The sequence below is a fragment of the Camelus ferus genome, chromosome 22, assembly GCF_009834535.1.
Source record: "Camelus ferus isolate YT-003-E chromosome 22, BCGSAC_Cfer_1.0, whole genome shotgun sequence".
Taxonomy (NCBI): Eukaryota; Metazoa; Chordata; class Mammalia; order Artiodactyla; family Camelidae; genus Camelus; species Camelus ferus.
In genome coordinates, this window is record NC_045717.1 from 25,564,127 (window position 1) to 25,580,101 (window position 15,975).

Sequence of the window (15,975 nt, forward strand, 5' to 3'; positions counted from 1 at the left end):
GAGGCCTTCCCTAACTATCCCAGCCAACTTACCTCCCCAATCACAATACCCCATTTTTTCTTCATAGCGCTTGTCATTAAGTAAAATTTGTTCATTTATGTACTAGCTTACTAGTTTATAGTTTGTCCACCCCAATAAAAGATAATGAAAGCAAGCATTTTTCTGGTCTTTATAGTTGGTGTGCAATATTTGATTGTTAGGCACCTGTTGTAAACAAATATCTCTGTATTGCTCTACTCTTATGGATTGAATGAATGAAAGAATGCACTTGTGGGTGGATGGGTGGATGAATAAATGAACAAAGACGGTGACTGGGTAACAGTCGCTCCCATTTAAAGAGCGCCTGTGATGCTCTGGGCGCCAGAGACCCAAACGCAGCTGCACCACGTGGCGGGCTCTGCCAACCAGCCAGAGTCCACCACCGTCCCACCATGCACCACTCCATCCCGGCTGTAGAGGACGAGTCAGTCCTGATTTCCGGCCTCCGTTCGGTCGCAGAGGTCAGTTGCCTCAACGACCAATTCGGCCCGGCTTCTAAATTGCGTCACTTCCTTTCACTCCTGCCTTGATAATTGGCACGCTTGCGCAGAATGAGCGTCGGCGGGCGCTTTCTCCTTCCGCGCAGGCGTCGCGGTGGGGGGGGCGGGGCCGGGCGGCGCCGCGGTGCGCAGGCGCGGCCGTCGGTGGGTCGGGGTTCGGCTGCCTGAGAGGTGAGTGAGGGGCTCGGCGCTGAGCCGCACAGGCCTGAGGCCCGCGCTTCGGGAGTCCGGGGGTTCCAGGGCCTGTAAGAGGACGTCGGTCTGGGGCCAGAGTGGCTGCGATCCGCAGGGTGCAGTGAGTGGGCGGCGCGGGGGGAAACTGAGGCCGGGCGGCGTCCGGCAGGCCCTTGCCGGCCCCAGGTCTCCCTCGCGCGGACCCCAGGCCCGAGGAATGCGTGTTCGCAGGCCTGTATGTGGACCGCGGGAGGTAAAGTGCCCCGCACGTCGTGAGCGCTCGCTGGATGAGGGCTGCTTCCCGGAAACACGGTCCTTTTGAATTGGGGGCCCCAATTCGTGGGGTTCAAGTCGGGGCTCTTGTCCCATCGCCGCCACTCCCCACCTGGGTGACCTTGGCCCGCCTCTCGGCTTCTCGGAGCTTCAGTTGCCCCCGTTCTGTAAAACGGGCGTCGTCACAGTCCCTGCCTGGGCTGGGGGGCTTCCCGGGAGGATTAAAGCCACAGGGCCCCCAGCGCCAAGTCGGGGCTCAAAGGGGTCAGCAGTGGTTAGTCTGAATTCACACGGAGGGTCTTCTGCGTCTTGTGCTCGAGGTGGGAGAAGTCGGGTTGAGGGCCGCTCCTCCGCCTCTTGACAGGCTTACTCTGTAAGCTTGGACAAGTCGCTCCCTCTTTCCTGCTCTCCCTTTCTTCCTACAATCGGGACTGTAGCAGTGTATGCCTCTTAGGGTCCTTGTGAGGTTAAATACATGGGGAACATTCTTTAATCACTTCCTGCTACTTTTCTAGAGCTTCCTGAAGAACAGCTAGTTTTTTTATTATTAGGGGCCAGGAAACACGTGCCCACACTGCATCCCTGCTGAGTGGTATCCCCATGTTCTTTTGTTTCTCTCTGATTATTTTTTTTGTCTGCTTTTCCTCTCCCTAGACCTGTGAATTGTCCTCTCAGGGGACACTGGGCCATGTCTGGGGACATCTGTGGCTGTCACAGCTGAGGGGCTCCTGGCATCCAGTGGGTAGGGCAAGGAGGCTGCTCCACACCCCACAATGCCCAAGATGCCCCCACAGAGAACGGTCCAGCCCCAAACGTTCATAGTGCCCAAGTTCAGTCCTACCCTGGCCTAGTGATTCTTCACCCATGGGCTCCACAGGGGGCGGGGCGTGTGAACTGACAGGAAATCAAGTGCCAAGTTTTGTGTGGTTGCCTACTTCTGTGGGGTGAGAGTAAAGGGCACTTTGGAGTTGAGGCTCTGGAATCAGCTGCAGGTTCAAGGCTACTGATTTGCATCTTCGCCGGCTGGCCTGGAGTGGTGCCCCCCAACTCTTTGAGTCTCAGTTTCTTGTTCTGTAGAATGGGACTGTAACCCCGGGGGCCAAATCCCACTGCAGCCTGTTTCTGTGAGTGAGGTTGCGTGGGAACACAGACCACCCAATCCCATACATGTCACCTGTGGCCTGGGAAGCTGTATGTCCTCCCTCTGGTCCTTTCCAGAAAATGTTTGCTGACCCGTGAAATAAGCTGTTGTGTGTCTAACACTCAGCTCAGGGCCTGGAGAGTCCTGGGCACTCTGAGGATTTCCTGAGGTTTATAGTTCAGTCTTCCTGGAAGGGCGAGTGTCTCTAAGTGAGGTTAAGCTCTGCCTGGGATTGAAAGCTGTAGTCTTACTTGTTTCTGCACTTTTTTTTTTTTTTGGTTGAGACCCCACGCTGGTCCCAGCGGCCCCTGCTTAGTGAGGGGGATAGCATACAGGGGACAGTGGGGAGGTAGGCAAGTCACAAGGTTTGTTATCTCCTCTGCTAAAGAGAAAACTGAGACCCAAGCGAAATGCCCCCCCCCCCCCAGGAACTCGGTCATGTGACTTTGAACTCGACCAGGACCCAAGGTTTTCCTGAATGCATAGGGACCGCTGAGTGCTGGGGTCCTAGCAGGAGGAGATCTGTCCAACATCTCATGGTCCTGGGGGGGGGCAGGGGTGAGCAGGCCAGGAGAGAGTTGGGAAGCCTCGTAGGAGAGGCCGAACCAGAAGCAAGACTGGGACGTGGGCTTTGCTGGAAGAAGAGGCCGTCCTTGGGAGGAGGATATAGCTCAGTAGTGGAATGTGTGCTTAGCATGCATGAGGTTGTGAGTTCAAACCCCAGTATTGACATTAAAAACAACAAATAAATAAATAGCCTAATTGCCCCCCCAAAAAAGAGGCCTCCCACCATCTGGGTAGATAACCTTCCAGCTTGCTGCTGAGGAGGAGGAGGTGTTTCCCAGATGGTGGGAGCAGTTGTGTTGAGCGGAACCAGCAGGTTTGGGAGGGGCCACGTGTGCCCAGGGTCTGTGGGGGTGACGGCCTGCCAGCATCTGAGAAGGAAGCACGGCTGTGCTATGGGGAGCGGGCTGAAGCCCGAGTTCTTGCTCTTGGGGCAGTGTTTCTCCGAGACCTGCGGTATCCTGGAAGGGGAGAGAGGACTAGCTTGCACACCTGCGTGCTTGTGAGGAGAGCTGGAATTGGGGTGGGGGCTGGGTGGGGCACCCCGCAGGGGTGGGAGCCCTTCAGAGCAAGGGTGCTCCTACCTGGAGGCCGGGTCACTCATGGTGGTGAGACCTGCTGTTTTTCCTTTGAATGGTCGGTTGTGCGCAGGGAAGTAAAAGGGATCGCGGTTGGGAGGTTTTAATGAGATGATGAAAGGTGGGCTGAGAGCCGGCAGGGGTCCCACAGGCACGGGAGGCACTGGTACGGGGCCCTGCGGCCGGCGTTTGTCCCTGGCCGGGCTTGCGCCTGCAGACCCGCACCTCTGGTCTGAGCCTCACAGAGCCCTCGCTGTTCGCGGGGAGCGTGGGCCCTCCGAGGGTTCTGTCCAGCAGCCAAAGCCTGACAAGTCAGGATTGTTCCTAAGACCCCAGCGCCCAGTGGCCATCGGGGAAAAGCAGATCCTCGCATCAGGCTGGGCCGGCAAAGTGAGGAGCAGGCAGGCCGGGGATGAAGGGCCTCCAGCGATTTTGTGCAGGTGCTGGGTCCTTGTCGTGGACCCACGGTCCCTGACCTGCAGTTCTGAAACCCACAAGATTTGCTGAAAGTTTGCGGCAAAGTCATGTGGACAGAAAACCCGACCTGTGGTGACCTTTGTTTTTCCCATGCAGCGTTGATCGGTGACTTTCAACTAGGGGTGACTTGGGGATGTCTGGAGACCTTTGTGGTTGTCACCAATGGAAGAGGGGGCCGGAGATGCTGTTCCATACCCCACGGTGCCCAGGCTACCCCCCAGCACAGAGAGTGACCCTGCCTCCGGTGTCAGTGGTGCTGAGGGGGCAGGCCCTGCATTCATCATTTGGGAAAAAATCGAGTTTGATCCCTGCTCACACTACACACCAGGATAAACTACCCCAAGATCAGATGTTGTAAACCAGGGTGACCCCCAGTGTCTGAGTCACCTCCTCCCTCTCCCACTCAGGTGTGTACTTAAGTATGTGTGGCACTCTGGGACCGCAGTAGGTTAGATGAGTGTGGAACAGTCTCCTGGTGTCAGTGGAAACTCCTAACCCTGGGGGGGGTGTCACCCCGAGTGGTTCTGCCCCCCACCCTCACCCCATCCCCCGCTCCCAGAGGACATCAAAAGCCAGAGATGCTGTTAAACACCCTACAGTGCACAGTCCCCCACAGAAGGAACCATTAATTACAGTAAAATAGGTGTGGTATAGTTCACCATCGTAACCACTTGTGAGAGCACAGCTCAGCGGCGTTAAGCACACTCACACTGTTGTGCCGCCATCCCCACCACCGTCTCCAGGACTTTCTCATCTTCCCAAACTGCAGCTCTGTCCCCATGAAACACCCACTTCCCAGCCCCAGCCCCACTGTCTATTTCCTGTCTCTGGATGTGACTCCTTCAGGGATCTCCTGTGAGTGGAATCAGACCGTATCTGCCCTTCTGTGTCTGCTTCTCTCACTGAGCATCACTCATGTCCCCAGGTCCATCTGTCTTGTAGCAGGTGTCAGAATCTCCTTCCTTTTTAAGGCTGAGTGATGGTCCACCATGTGGAGGGACCACATGTGTTTGTCCATCATCCATCCGTGGACGTTGGGTTGTGTCCACCTTTCGGCTGTTGTGAGTGATGCTATCTGTGGCAACAATTATCTGTTTATATTTTAAATATCCGTTAAACACAAGAACGTTGACATTTTGGGCGTCGGCCAGCTGGTTCAGCTGGGGAGACTCCTGGCCTTTTGGGGCCTCACTGTCTTCAAAACTAGCAGGTTGTGGCGCTCTGTCTCCATGGGCCTCTCTGTGTCGGCCCTGAGGTCCTCGGGATCTGGGACTGGCTGTTTGTCCTCTGGGCTCTGTCATGTCCTGATCTCAGACCTCCCAGTTCCAGGGACGCTCTTGGGCCAAAGGCCCTTGCTTGGTAAAGGCTCATTGTATCCAGAAATGGGGGAGGAAGCTCATGACCGTCCCCAGAGAGCTTCCCGGGGGTGGCAGAACTCCCTGTCCAGCTGTCCAAAACACAGCTGCCTGACAGGCTTCCGTTCTAAAATTTGAGATGTGATTCACGTACAATCAAATTCAGTAGGTTTTAGTATATTCGCAATGCTGTGCAACCATCACCACTAAGTCCAGAACATTCCATGACCCCCAGAAAAACCCCATCCCCTCCCCCAGCCCCTGGCAACCGCAAACCCCGCTGTCTGTGGGCTTGCCTCTTGGACGTTTCGCATAAATGGGATCGCATGCCACGTGGCCCTTTGTGTCTGCTTCTTGCCCTTTTGCGAGCAGCAGCTGTCTACGGATGTAGTTTTTCACGAAGCAGAAACAAAGCGCCCTGAGCATGGCTGGCGTCGCGTCTTGACTGCACCTGCCCGGGACTCGGAAGTGCTGAGGGCTGGCATCGCCCCGTCTGCTGTCGGCCAGCGTGCAGAGCCCGGGGGGTTAGGCCTTGTTCCTCCCGGTTTGATTTCACTGCTGCCAGTGGACAACCGGTCAGTGATAACTCGCCCAGGAGGCCACCCCTCGACCTCCTGGACACACAGGCTGCTCATCCCACAGGGCATTTTACGGGGACCGAGAGGCTTCACACCACAGGTCCCAGCCGCCCCGGTCCTGCTCGGCCTCGGACAAGCGTGCGGCACCCTCCCAGAGGGGGAGGTGGTCCTGGGGAGGGCACCGGGCCAGCCCTCCGGGGTTGGACCCCCCGCTCCTGCGCTCACTCTCCTGTAGGGTTTACGCCTCGACCCAGCAGCATCCCTGCCCAAGCACGCGACGCCAGGAGCCCCCCAGTCACGACCACACCTGTCCCCAGACGTCACCAGCGTCCTGCCCAGCCTAGCACTACAGCTCGTGGGAGGGGAGCTGGGCCCTCTGGCCCTGGGGTCTGCTCAGGCCCACCAGTGGTCCTTGTGTGACCCACATGGGTGGTGTCTGTCCCCCAGGTGTTCGGGGCTCAGAAACTGTTGGACCGTTTTGGTGTCCCAGGCACAGAGAAGCAGCAGATGTGGCTGTGGCTGGCCCTCCGTGTGCCTGGGGACCACCCTCCAGCCCTGCCCAGTTGGTGAAGGGGGACACCCACCAGGCCCAGGGCTGCATCACCCCTGGGTTAGAATCAGGTGGGAGTGTGAGGGGCTCTGGGCTTCTCATCTGTGAAGTGTGGACACTTAACGTTTCTGCCTCACTGTCAGGCAGGTGAATTAGCCAGTGAGTTTACAGTGGCTCCTGAGGGGCCTGGAGGGCCTGGAGCAGGAGGGCTGGGGCGGGGGCAGAGAGGCCCCCTGTGCGGCTGTCCCGTCCTCACCCCCTTGTCCACGTCCTCAGGTCCTGAAACCCCAGGCCTCATCTCTTTCCATTTCAAAATGGATAATAAGAAGCGCCTGGCCTACGCCATCATCCGGTTCCTGCATGACCAGCTCCGGCACGGGGGGCTCTCATCCGACGCCCAGGAGAGCTTGGAAGGTACGTGCAGGCCACCAGGATGCGAGCCCCCCCCCCCCCCCCAGCTCCCAATCTCCCTTCCACCCCTCATGAGCACCTCGGCCTGTCACGGGTGGGAGTGATGGGCTGGCACATCTGACCAGCCCGAGGTGCCAGCTGCATCCTTGTCCCAGGTGAGGCCACCGAGCCCCAGGCAGGCTCAGGGACCAGCCTGTCCTGCTCCCGCCCAGGATTCTCCCCCGCGCAGGGCTGCACCTCCCTGGGCCTCCTACAGGTATCTTCTTTATCTCCACTTAAGTGGAAGTGCGATTCCAGAAGGTTCTCCACCCCACCCCCATCGTGTGTGTCTGTACTAGTCAAAGGGGAAAGGCTCATGAGCCTGGGCCAGACCTGCTGCCAGCCCGCTGGGTGCCTGGCTGCACGGCAGGGGTGGCTGACCAGGGTCAGGGTCCTCAGGCACCCAGTCCTCTGTGCCCTTGTCCCAGGAACCTCGTCCCCGCCCGGCGGGGAGGGCCTCTGCCTTGCTCAGCTGAGCTGAGGGTCCTCAGCGTGCCACTCACCACCCCTCCCCCTCCCCACAGGTCTTTGTGAACAGGAGCCCAGGGTCGGGCTGAGGACCCATCGCTGGGGCTTCTCCTGGGGGTGGAGTGACTGTGGAGTCAGGGCCCAGGGCTGAGAGGGTCCCACCCCCAGAGGAGGCAGCCCTGGTGTCCTGGGGTGGAGCAGAGGGGCAGGGGTGGGCCCTATGGGGACCTAAGCCACTGGGGTGGGTGGGCGGCTGCAGGGTCTGGCCCTGCCATCCTGTGAGCCATCATGCAGCCGCCCGGTCGTGCAGACAGGGCGGGCCAGCCTCAGGCTCTGGCCAGATTCCCCGAGAGCCAGACAGAGCGACCCAGGCACCTCACCTGTCGTGAGGCGCTCCAGGCCGCGCTGAGCCCCCGAGGCCCCCAGCCAGGCGGCCACAGCTTTATGGCCCCACAGAGAGCCCTGATGTCACCATTTGAGCCCCGCTGGGAGGGGACAGCGTCTTCCCTCCTTTCTGCCCTCAGAGCTCCAGGGGCATGTCCGTCCCGAGTTCCTCCAGGAATCAAAACCAGGACCTATAGGGGGGATAGGTGGGACCCGATGCGTCCCGAGGCCTCAGCGAACGCGCTCCAGAGAGAGTGGCAGCGCTGTCCTCCAAAGCCGTAAACTGGGGGTCAGTTTCAGAAGAGCACACCTTTGTCCCCTGGCAGTTGCAATCCAGTGCCTGGAGACTGCCTTTGGGGTGACCGTGGAGGACAGCGACCTTGCACTCCCTCAGACTCTGCCGGAAATCTTCGAAGCGGCCGTGGCGAACAGGGTGAGTCTCGGGGCTTCTGGCGCTGGGACCTGAGTGCCCGGGCCAGGCCGCGTCCTCTCCCAGGATGCTGGGCACCGCGGGGCCCGAGGGCCTGAGACGCTCTCCCTCGGGGCTCGGCTGTCCTTGTGGGGGAGGCCAGAAGTGCCGGGCTGGAAGGAGGAGGCGGTGGTTCCCTGCTGTCCCTCAAACAGCTGGCCTTCACTCGGGCCAGGAGCTGCCGCAGGACCTAAGGAGCCCGCAGCGAAGCCCCCCTTCGGAGGAGGACTCGGCCGAGGCGGAGCGCCTCAAAACCGAAGGTAAGAGGCCGCCGGGCACCTCGCCCACCTGGCCTGTCCGTGGTGTGGGAGGGTGGAGGCCAGCTGGTCCTGGGCTCTGGAGCCCCTTAGCTGCTGAGCGATGCCCACATCACGGCCCTCCACACGCGGGACATCGCTCAGCCGTGAGCAGGAGAGCAGCCCTGACACCCGCTCCCACGGGGCCGGGCCCTGAGAGCACGGCGCTCAGGGAGAGAAGCAGACACACAGCGTGTGAGTCCACGGATGTGAGGCGTCCAGAACAGGCCAGTCCACAGACACAGGGAGGGGGCTCCTGGCTGTCAGGGGCTGGGGGGTGGGGGTGATGCTGATGGGGACAGGGCTTTATTTTGGCTGATGGAATGTTCTGGAATTAGATAGTGGTGAGGGTTGGACAACTCTGAGTGTACTAAAAACCACCGAGTTGTACACTTTCGTAGTGTGAGTTTCATGGTACTTGACTTACATTAGTTAAAACAGGGCTGTTTCTGAAGGAAGAAGCGGAAGTGACAGTGTTTGCGATTTAGGCTCCCAAATACCATGGCCAGAGCAGTGACACAGTGAGGGTCAGGCCGGGCCCGCGCTGGACGCAAACCTCACCCTCCTCCTCACGCCAGCACCACCAGCCCACATCCTGCCACTCGACGTCTCACACCTTCATGTAGAAGCCGGGAGAGCTAGGAGTGACGGCCCAGGCCTCGGGGTCTGATGGAACGTCTCCCCTTTCTCTTCAGGGAACGAGCAGATGAAGGCGGAGAACTTTGAGGCCGCCGTGCACTTCTACGGGAAAGCCATCGAGCTGAACCCCGCCAACGCCGTCTACTTCTGTAACAGGTGCGGGCCGGGCTGCGCATCCCCAGGCAGATGGGAGGGGTGTTGGTTCCAAGGTGTGTGACAGCCCAGCCACTGTCCCAAATCCCAAGCCCGTGCCAGGTGGCCAGCGAGGTATGGCCGAGCATCAGGGACGCCAAAGGTAGGCAGCAAGTGTCTGCGTGGACGGGGTGGTGCCCCAGGATTCGGGTACGGTGCCTGTGGTGGTGTCACCACTGACCATGAGAGTCATGCCTGGCCTGCCCATAAAGGATGTGCCAGGGCCGGGGGCTCAGAGTGGAAAGAGGGCCGAGGATGGAGTAGCCGTGGGAGTGGCCAGGCATCAGAGAGGTGGGGGCCGGTCGAGCCTGTCCCCCCACCCAGGGGGAGCCACTCTGTGCTTTGGGCTCTGTTTTTAAATGCTTCCTGGGGGACAAGTCTAGAGTCACAGGGAAGTGGCACAGATTGGACAGAGGGCTCCCTGTACCCTCCGACCGCCCAGCCCAGCTGCTCCTCCCTGTGTCTCTTGCCTGACTCCTTTCTGTCCTTCCATGATTGGAAGAGACACAAGGTGGAAATTCGGATGAGAAAGATAACACTGAGGAGCCTGGCTACATAAGCTGGGCGTGGGCTCCAAGCCCCGGGGGCCCCAAGCGCTGTGGCCACTGCCCCTTGCAGCCCTGTGTCCCCTGTGAACCTCCCCCCCGCGCCCGGAATGGCGCCCTGCAGACACAGCAGAGCCCGGGTCTGTCTGACAGCAAGGGAGACCAGGGCTGCCCCCCGTGAGGGCCCAGCTCCCCGACTGCCCTGCCCTGCCTCCTGCAGAGCCGCGGCCTACAGCAAACTGGGCAACTACGCCGGGGCGGTGCAGGACTGCGAGCGGGCCATCTGCATAGACCCGTCCTACAGCAAAGCCTACGGCCGGATGGGGTGAGTGCCGGCCGCCCTGCCCCTCCTGTCCCCAGGGCAGTCCAGTTCTGACACTCTCTGCCTGGAGTCATGCAGACCCCACAGGGTAAGGACTCCGCCCCGCCTCACACAGCAGTGACAAGTCCGGGCTGTTCCCTGAGCTGAGGGACCAGCTATAAATCAGGGTCCCATGACCCCTTCCTTGGGCACAGCGATCCACTGGTAGGCTCATGGAACGTTTAGCGGCTCATTGTGAAGGACGCAGAGAGCAGATGAGGCAGAGGGCGAGGTTGGGGAGGGCCTGCCCTGTGGGGTTGGGGGTGCACCCCCACCTGGCACACAGACACCGTCGCCGGTGGGGACAGTCTCCAGTCTCACTGTTGGAAGGTTTATGATGTCTCCAGTGCCCCCTCCCTCCTGGGGGATCTGGGGTGAGTTCCCACCCCTTGATCCGAGCAGCCCTTCCTGAGGCTTCTCAGAGGATAAACTCAGGTGTGGTCAGAGGGCAGGCCTGCGGTTCAGCTCTGCCAGGAGCTGGGGAGGAGTTCTGACCACCCGCCCGCCACCTCCTGGCCCAGACTGGATGAGGATAGTGACCCCCAGCAGTTTGGGGGGAGGGAGGGCAGGTGGCCTACTGGCGCCCCCTCCACGCCCACCGTCTCCCCCGCAGCCTGGCGCTGTCCAGCCTGAACAAGCACACGGAGGCCGTGGCCTACTACCGGAAGGCCCTGGAGCTGGACCCCGACAACGAGACCTACAAGTCCAACCTCAAGGTCGCGGAGCTGAGGCTGAGAGAGGCGCCCAGTCCTGTGAGTTCCCCCGGGGGCCGGGCTGGGGGTGGGCGGCCAGGCTGGCTTCCTGCGGCCTGTGAGTGGAAGGCCAGGCTTAACTGTGTGAAGAACGTCTCCGGCCTTGGGGGCCTGGCATCCATTTAACCCTGTCCTGTCGTGAAAGATGAAGAAACGGGTGGGGGCACACGTCACATAGGGAAGCCCCGGGCTCAGCCAGGAGGCAGAGGGAGGGGCCTTTGCTGTGCTTCCCAGGGGAGGGGTGGCCAGGTGGGGGCACAGGGGCTGCCAGCTGACCGGGGCAGGGGACGGGCCGGGTGCGGGAGCCCCTGGGGGAGGGGGAGGGGGCTCTGCAGGGCAGTCTGCACGTGAGAGGTCGCCCTGAGCGGGCTTTGACAGTCCCTAGAGGTTGCCCCACCACCACCCTGGCCCCGGGAGGGGCCATCCCCGCCCCAGGTGCGCGTCGGAATGGGGAAGTCGAGCTCTCCTGGGTGGCCCGCGCCGCATGTTTTCTCTGGAGCACCATCCAGGCTGCCCGGGTTCCCAGTCTGCCCCACAGGGGACCTCAGCGCTCCGTTCCTGCGAGCCAGAGCCCACTCACTGGGGCTTCTCTCACCCACAGACAGGAGGTGTTGGCGGCTTTGACATCGCAGGCCTGCTCAACAACCCGAGCTTCATGAGCATGGTAACCCCCCCGCCCCGTTTGCAGTCAGATAACCACAGACATGTGCTGTCAGGTGGCCCCCCAGTTGGACCCTCAGTGCCCAGCTCAGAGGACAAGCTGAACCTACCTCTCCCAGCCAGATAAAGTAACCCGGGAAATCTCCGTCCCCACTCCATCCCCAGCTTGGCCCCCTTGTGGTATAGATGCGCCTGCTTCCAGGGGTTTAGATGGGACAGCGCAGGGAGGGCACGGTGCCCCACAGAGGAAGGACTGCCTCCTGGGGCCAGAGACTTAAAGATGTCCTCGGAGAGCAGGCACCCAGCTTGCGCCGCACAGACCGTCCCTCCCTAGGTGGTCTTGTGGGACCTCGGGCTGCACTGTGGGCTCTCAGGGCACTGGGTCTCAGACGGTCCAGGAGAGAGGACCCGACCCCCAGCACCAGCCATGCCCAGGCGCTCTTAGGGCAGGTGGATGGGGCTGAGGCTGGCCAGGGGTGCTCTCTGGCCCATTACGGACAGAGCTGTGGCCTGGGGGCGCCCCCCTGGCTTCCTTCCTAGCCACACGTTGACCTGAGCCCCAAGGAGATGATCCCAATGGGAAAGAGTTGATGCAGGAAGGCGTCCAGGGTGATGGTGTTTATCCACAGAGCAAACCTGGACGCTGACTCTCCAGGAGTGTCCCGGGTCCGGGAAGGCTGACGCGGTGCCTGGAGTCTCTTACAGCAGATCGGGGTGGGAAAGCGGGGGGGTCCCAGTGCACGGAGGAGGGCAGGCAGGCCCCGGGTGCTCGGCTGGAGGCCTCGTGCTTGCAGTGCCGACAGAATGCTCTGGGAGCTTGCTCTTTGTGACAGGTCTGTTCTTTCTTCAGGCATCAAACCTCATGAACAACCCCCAAGTTCAGCAGCTGTAAGTGACAGCCGTTCTCCTCCAGGGTTTATGGTTAAGCTGCTTTTATGGTGAAAGATTGCTACAATTCACCGTTTTAGCCATTTTAACGTTTACAGTTGCGTGATGTCAAGTATGTTTACAGTGTCACATAGCTGTTGTCACCATCTAGTTCCAGAACATCCATCACCCCAGAAAGAAGCCCCATTCCCATCAGCAGTCACCCCCCAGGCCCCCCAGCTTCTGACAACCACAGACCCCCTCTGTCTCTGCTGGTTTATCTGTGCTAGACGTTTTGTATAAGTGGATCCATATGTGTGGCCGTTTGTGTCACAGGCATCGGCCATTGTCTCTGGGGGACAAAGTTGTGCCGTTGAGAATCCCTGTCCTTAATCCAAAAAGGACGTTCCTGGGAAAGCTGGTGAAACTGACGGGCCGCAGTAGAGAGCAGGCTGGGCCCAGGGTGGGGGTGGGGGGCCAGGGGGAGGGGGTTGTGCCATTCGAGGGTCCAAGTCTCTCTCTACAGCATGTCCGGCATGATTTCGGGCGGCCACAACCCTCTGGGGTCTCCCGGCACCAGCCCCTCGCAGAATGACCTGGCCAGTCTCATCCAGGCGTGAGTCCACCTGCCAAGTGGGGCTCATAGGTGGGGTGGAGCTCAGCCCCAAGGGAAGACGGATCGGCTCCGCGTGTTCCCCGGGCATCCTCAGGCACACGTGGGGGAGGCGGCCGGGGTGGGGGTGCCCTGGCCTGGGCTGAGCACCCCCCTTACCCCTACAGGGGCCAGCAGTTTGCTCAGCAGATGCAGCAGCAGAATCCAGAGTTGATAGAGCAGCTCCGAAGTCAGATCCGGAGTCGGACCCCCAGTGCCAGCAATGATGACCAGCAGGAGTGACCGCCCACGTGAGTCCCGGGGCTGGAGGGGGCGCCGCCCACCTGAGTCCCGGGGCTAGAGGGGGCGTGCGCGGCCAGCATCTCCTTCCCAGGAGTCCCCACCTGATTCCCCCTCCCTCTTCCCACTCAGGCGGGTCACACAGATGAGGGTGGGACCCCACAGCCCCCATCGGGCGGGCACAGGGAGGCTCGCGCAGAGAGGCCGGTGGCAGGTTGCTCCCCGGGCTCGAGCGGGAGGTGCCCGCCTCTCGCTGACGCTGGGTGTCCTGCCTGGGCTTTGTGATCGTCTGTTTGCTTGGTTGCTTGGTTGGCTGGGGGTGTTTTTGCTGTGAGCAGATGTTACACGGTTGCTTAAAAATACACCCGGGTGTCCCAGAAGAGTCCCCGGTGGCTTTGGCTGGCTTGGTTAGTGCCCGGGGTCGTGACCTCCGTCGCGGGTGCAGGCGGTGCTCCTGTCCACGCGGTGCTGTCGCTGCTTTGACGGAGCCTCTTTATCTGTCGTCATCTGTCCTCACACATCTAACCATGGTTTTTATTAAAAAATTTTTAAAGGGCAAAAACATAAAAGAGTAGCCAAAACCAACTTTAATCTTTGTACTCACAGCAACACATGTTAATGTTTTGTGTACTTTTCCTTCGTCTTCTTAATGCTTTTTTATTTATTCATTTATTTTTTACTTTTTTTGAGCGGAAGTCATCAGGTTTGTCTGTTAGTTTATTAATGGGCGCACTGGGGATGGGACCCAGGACTTCGTGCGTGCTAAGCGCGAGCTCTGCCACTGAGTTATACCCTCCTCCCTAAATGCTCTTTTGAAAAAACAAACCAACAGGCATCTGAGGTCAGTTTTGTGTTTATCAGCTGTAACCACGTCCCCAGAGAACCCTCCTCAACACTCCTGCACCTGGCCTCCAGAAGCACCTGTGACGGTGGCTGTGTCCCCGTCCGCGCGGCCTCCTCCATCTCCTGACCGCCATCCCCGTGTCCTCCCTCCAGCCATCCCTACACATCGGGTCCTTCCACCATGTCTGCCGCCGCCTGGAAGCCGTCTTCTCCCGTTGGACTGCCCGAGAGAGAAAGAAATTCGACCTGCATGTTAAGACGGATTTTTTTTTTTTTTGCCTCCACCCTTCCCTCCCTTTTTGTACTCTCTCACGGCCCCCAGACCCTTCTCGAAACAGAGCCAGCAAGCTGTGAGTGCAGAGACCAGCACCCATCTCCCTCCCAGCGCCCCCCTGCCAAAACCCAGTCACTGTTTTCTAGACTATTCCGGGGTGGGGGGCAGGCCCTCCGAGCAGCGGTGCACGGGGGATGCTGTGTCCTTGAAGCCCCTTCTGCAGCCCCCGCCCCCTCGGTCCATCCTCAGGGGCCTCCCAGCCCACGGGAAGCTGCTTTCTGAGTGGACCTTGGCTGCCCCCGCTGCCTCTGCTCGGACAAGCTCACTGCCAGCCTCGCCCGGCCCTGGGCCCGGCTCTCGCAGGAGGGACTCCAGTCGTGGGTTCCTAGAAGATGGTTCCATCGCCTCGCGCCCGGTGGGAGCCCACGTCCTGGGTGCGCAGGACCCGTTTCTGGGACTTTTCTTCCAGTCAAGCATTTTGACGGCCGCCTGTCTGATCTCCATCCTCTTTCCCAGGGCTCAGGACCACTGGACCATGTGGTGTTCTCATGACCTTGGCCCAGCCCCCGAGCCTGTCCCCGCCTGTCCGTGTCCCAGCCACTGCCCTCTGCCTGCAGGTGTCCGCCTGCCCAGCGGGCTCTCCGCCTGGTCAGGGTGGGGCCGTGGGGCCTCTGTGCCACCTGTCTTGGCCTGAGGTTGCGAGGCGGCCACCAGAGTTGCTTCTCAGGAGAGCGACCCAGGGCCGGCGGCCGTGTGGGTGTCCCAGTGGCCCTGGCCGGGTTGGGAGGAGAGGTTGGCTGGATCCTTGGCGGCTTCTGGGGGTGTCAGCGGTCGGAGAGGTAGTTGCAGTGCCATGTGTGTTGTAGGAACCGATACGGAGGTGGGCCACCCGCAGTCAGGCACTTGTCTGGTGATGTGTCCCAACTCCTGAGTGCTAGCCGTGGTGACAAGCATAATGTGTGGGGAATAAATAGACATCATGACCTCTGCTCATTTCTGTGCTGACCTCTCCAACCGTCACCACCCTCCCTGCTTCTGAGCATCCAGGACCCCCGGCCTGGACCCTGAGTGGGTCACCCTGGAACCGCTGAGCCAGGTCCTGTGTGAATTCCTGTTGCCACTGAAACGTCCCCACAAATTCAGTGGCTTTTAACCACATGCATCATGTCTGTTCTGGAGGCCAGAAGTCAGACACAAGTCTCCCAGGGCGGAGTCCCTCCAGGGGCTCCGGAGGAGACGCTCCCTGCCTTGTCCAGGTTCTGGAACGCATGGGGTAGGTAGAGGGGCGCTGGGGCTGTACCCGGCTCCCAGCTGGCCATTGGGCTGTGGAAGCACTTTACGTCCTTCGAGCAGAAAGCTAGAAATGCCCCCTGCTCCGGCTGGGGCTTCCAGGGGACTGATGGTGGTCCTTCCAGCCTCCGGTGACCTTGAGCTGCCGCCCTGCAGAGGTTACTTTGACTTATTCTTTGCTTCTTGGATGGGGGCCAGTAGGGACAGAGGGAAGTTCAGGGAGGAGGAAGGGTCCATCCCTGGTGCTGCTGAGGGGTGGGGGGTGAGAGCTGCCATGGTCCTCAGCCCCCTCGCCACCCCAGCTGCCTGGCGTGGGCCCCGCTGGAGGGCGTGCGGGAGGCGGTCCCGCTGGCCTTGGGCTCCC

At 60.4% G+C, this 15,975-nt stretch overlaps 1 protein-coding gene across 6 annotated transcripts; it reads left to right on the forward strand.

Moving 5' to 3' along the window:
* The first annotated feature begins 560 nt into the window (after positions 1-560).
* On the forward strand, positions 561-15,310 carry SGTA (small glutamine rich tetratricopeptide repeat containing alpha). Of its 6 annotated transcripts, none has more exons than XM_032466021.1 (14): positions 645-710; positions 5,474-5,676; positions 6,127-6,300; positions 6,506-6,643; positions 7,858-7,964; positions 8,176-8,260; positions 8,992-9,091; positions 9,893-9,997; positions 10,647-10,785; positions 11,387-11,449; positions 12,296-12,333; positions 12,839-12,928; positions 13,093-13,215; positions 14,066-15,310. In XM_032466021.1, exons 4-13 carry the CDS (start codon positions 6,544-6,546, stop codon positions 13,205-13,207), a joined length of 942 nt encoding a protein of 313 aa, XP_032321912.1. In that variant the 5' UTR covers positions 645-710; positions 5,474-5,676; positions 6,127-6,300; positions 6,506-6,543; the 3' UTR covers positions 13,208-13,215; positions 14,066-15,310. The 6 variants fall into 6 exon arrangements, with proteins under 6 accessions (XP_032321911.1, XP_032321912.1, XP_032321914.1 ...); XM_032466023.1 differs by having other exon boundaries at positions 6,127-6,289; XM_032466024.1 differs by lacking the exon at positions 6,127-6,300.
* The last annotated feature ends 665 nt before the right edge of the window (positions 15,311-15,975 follow it).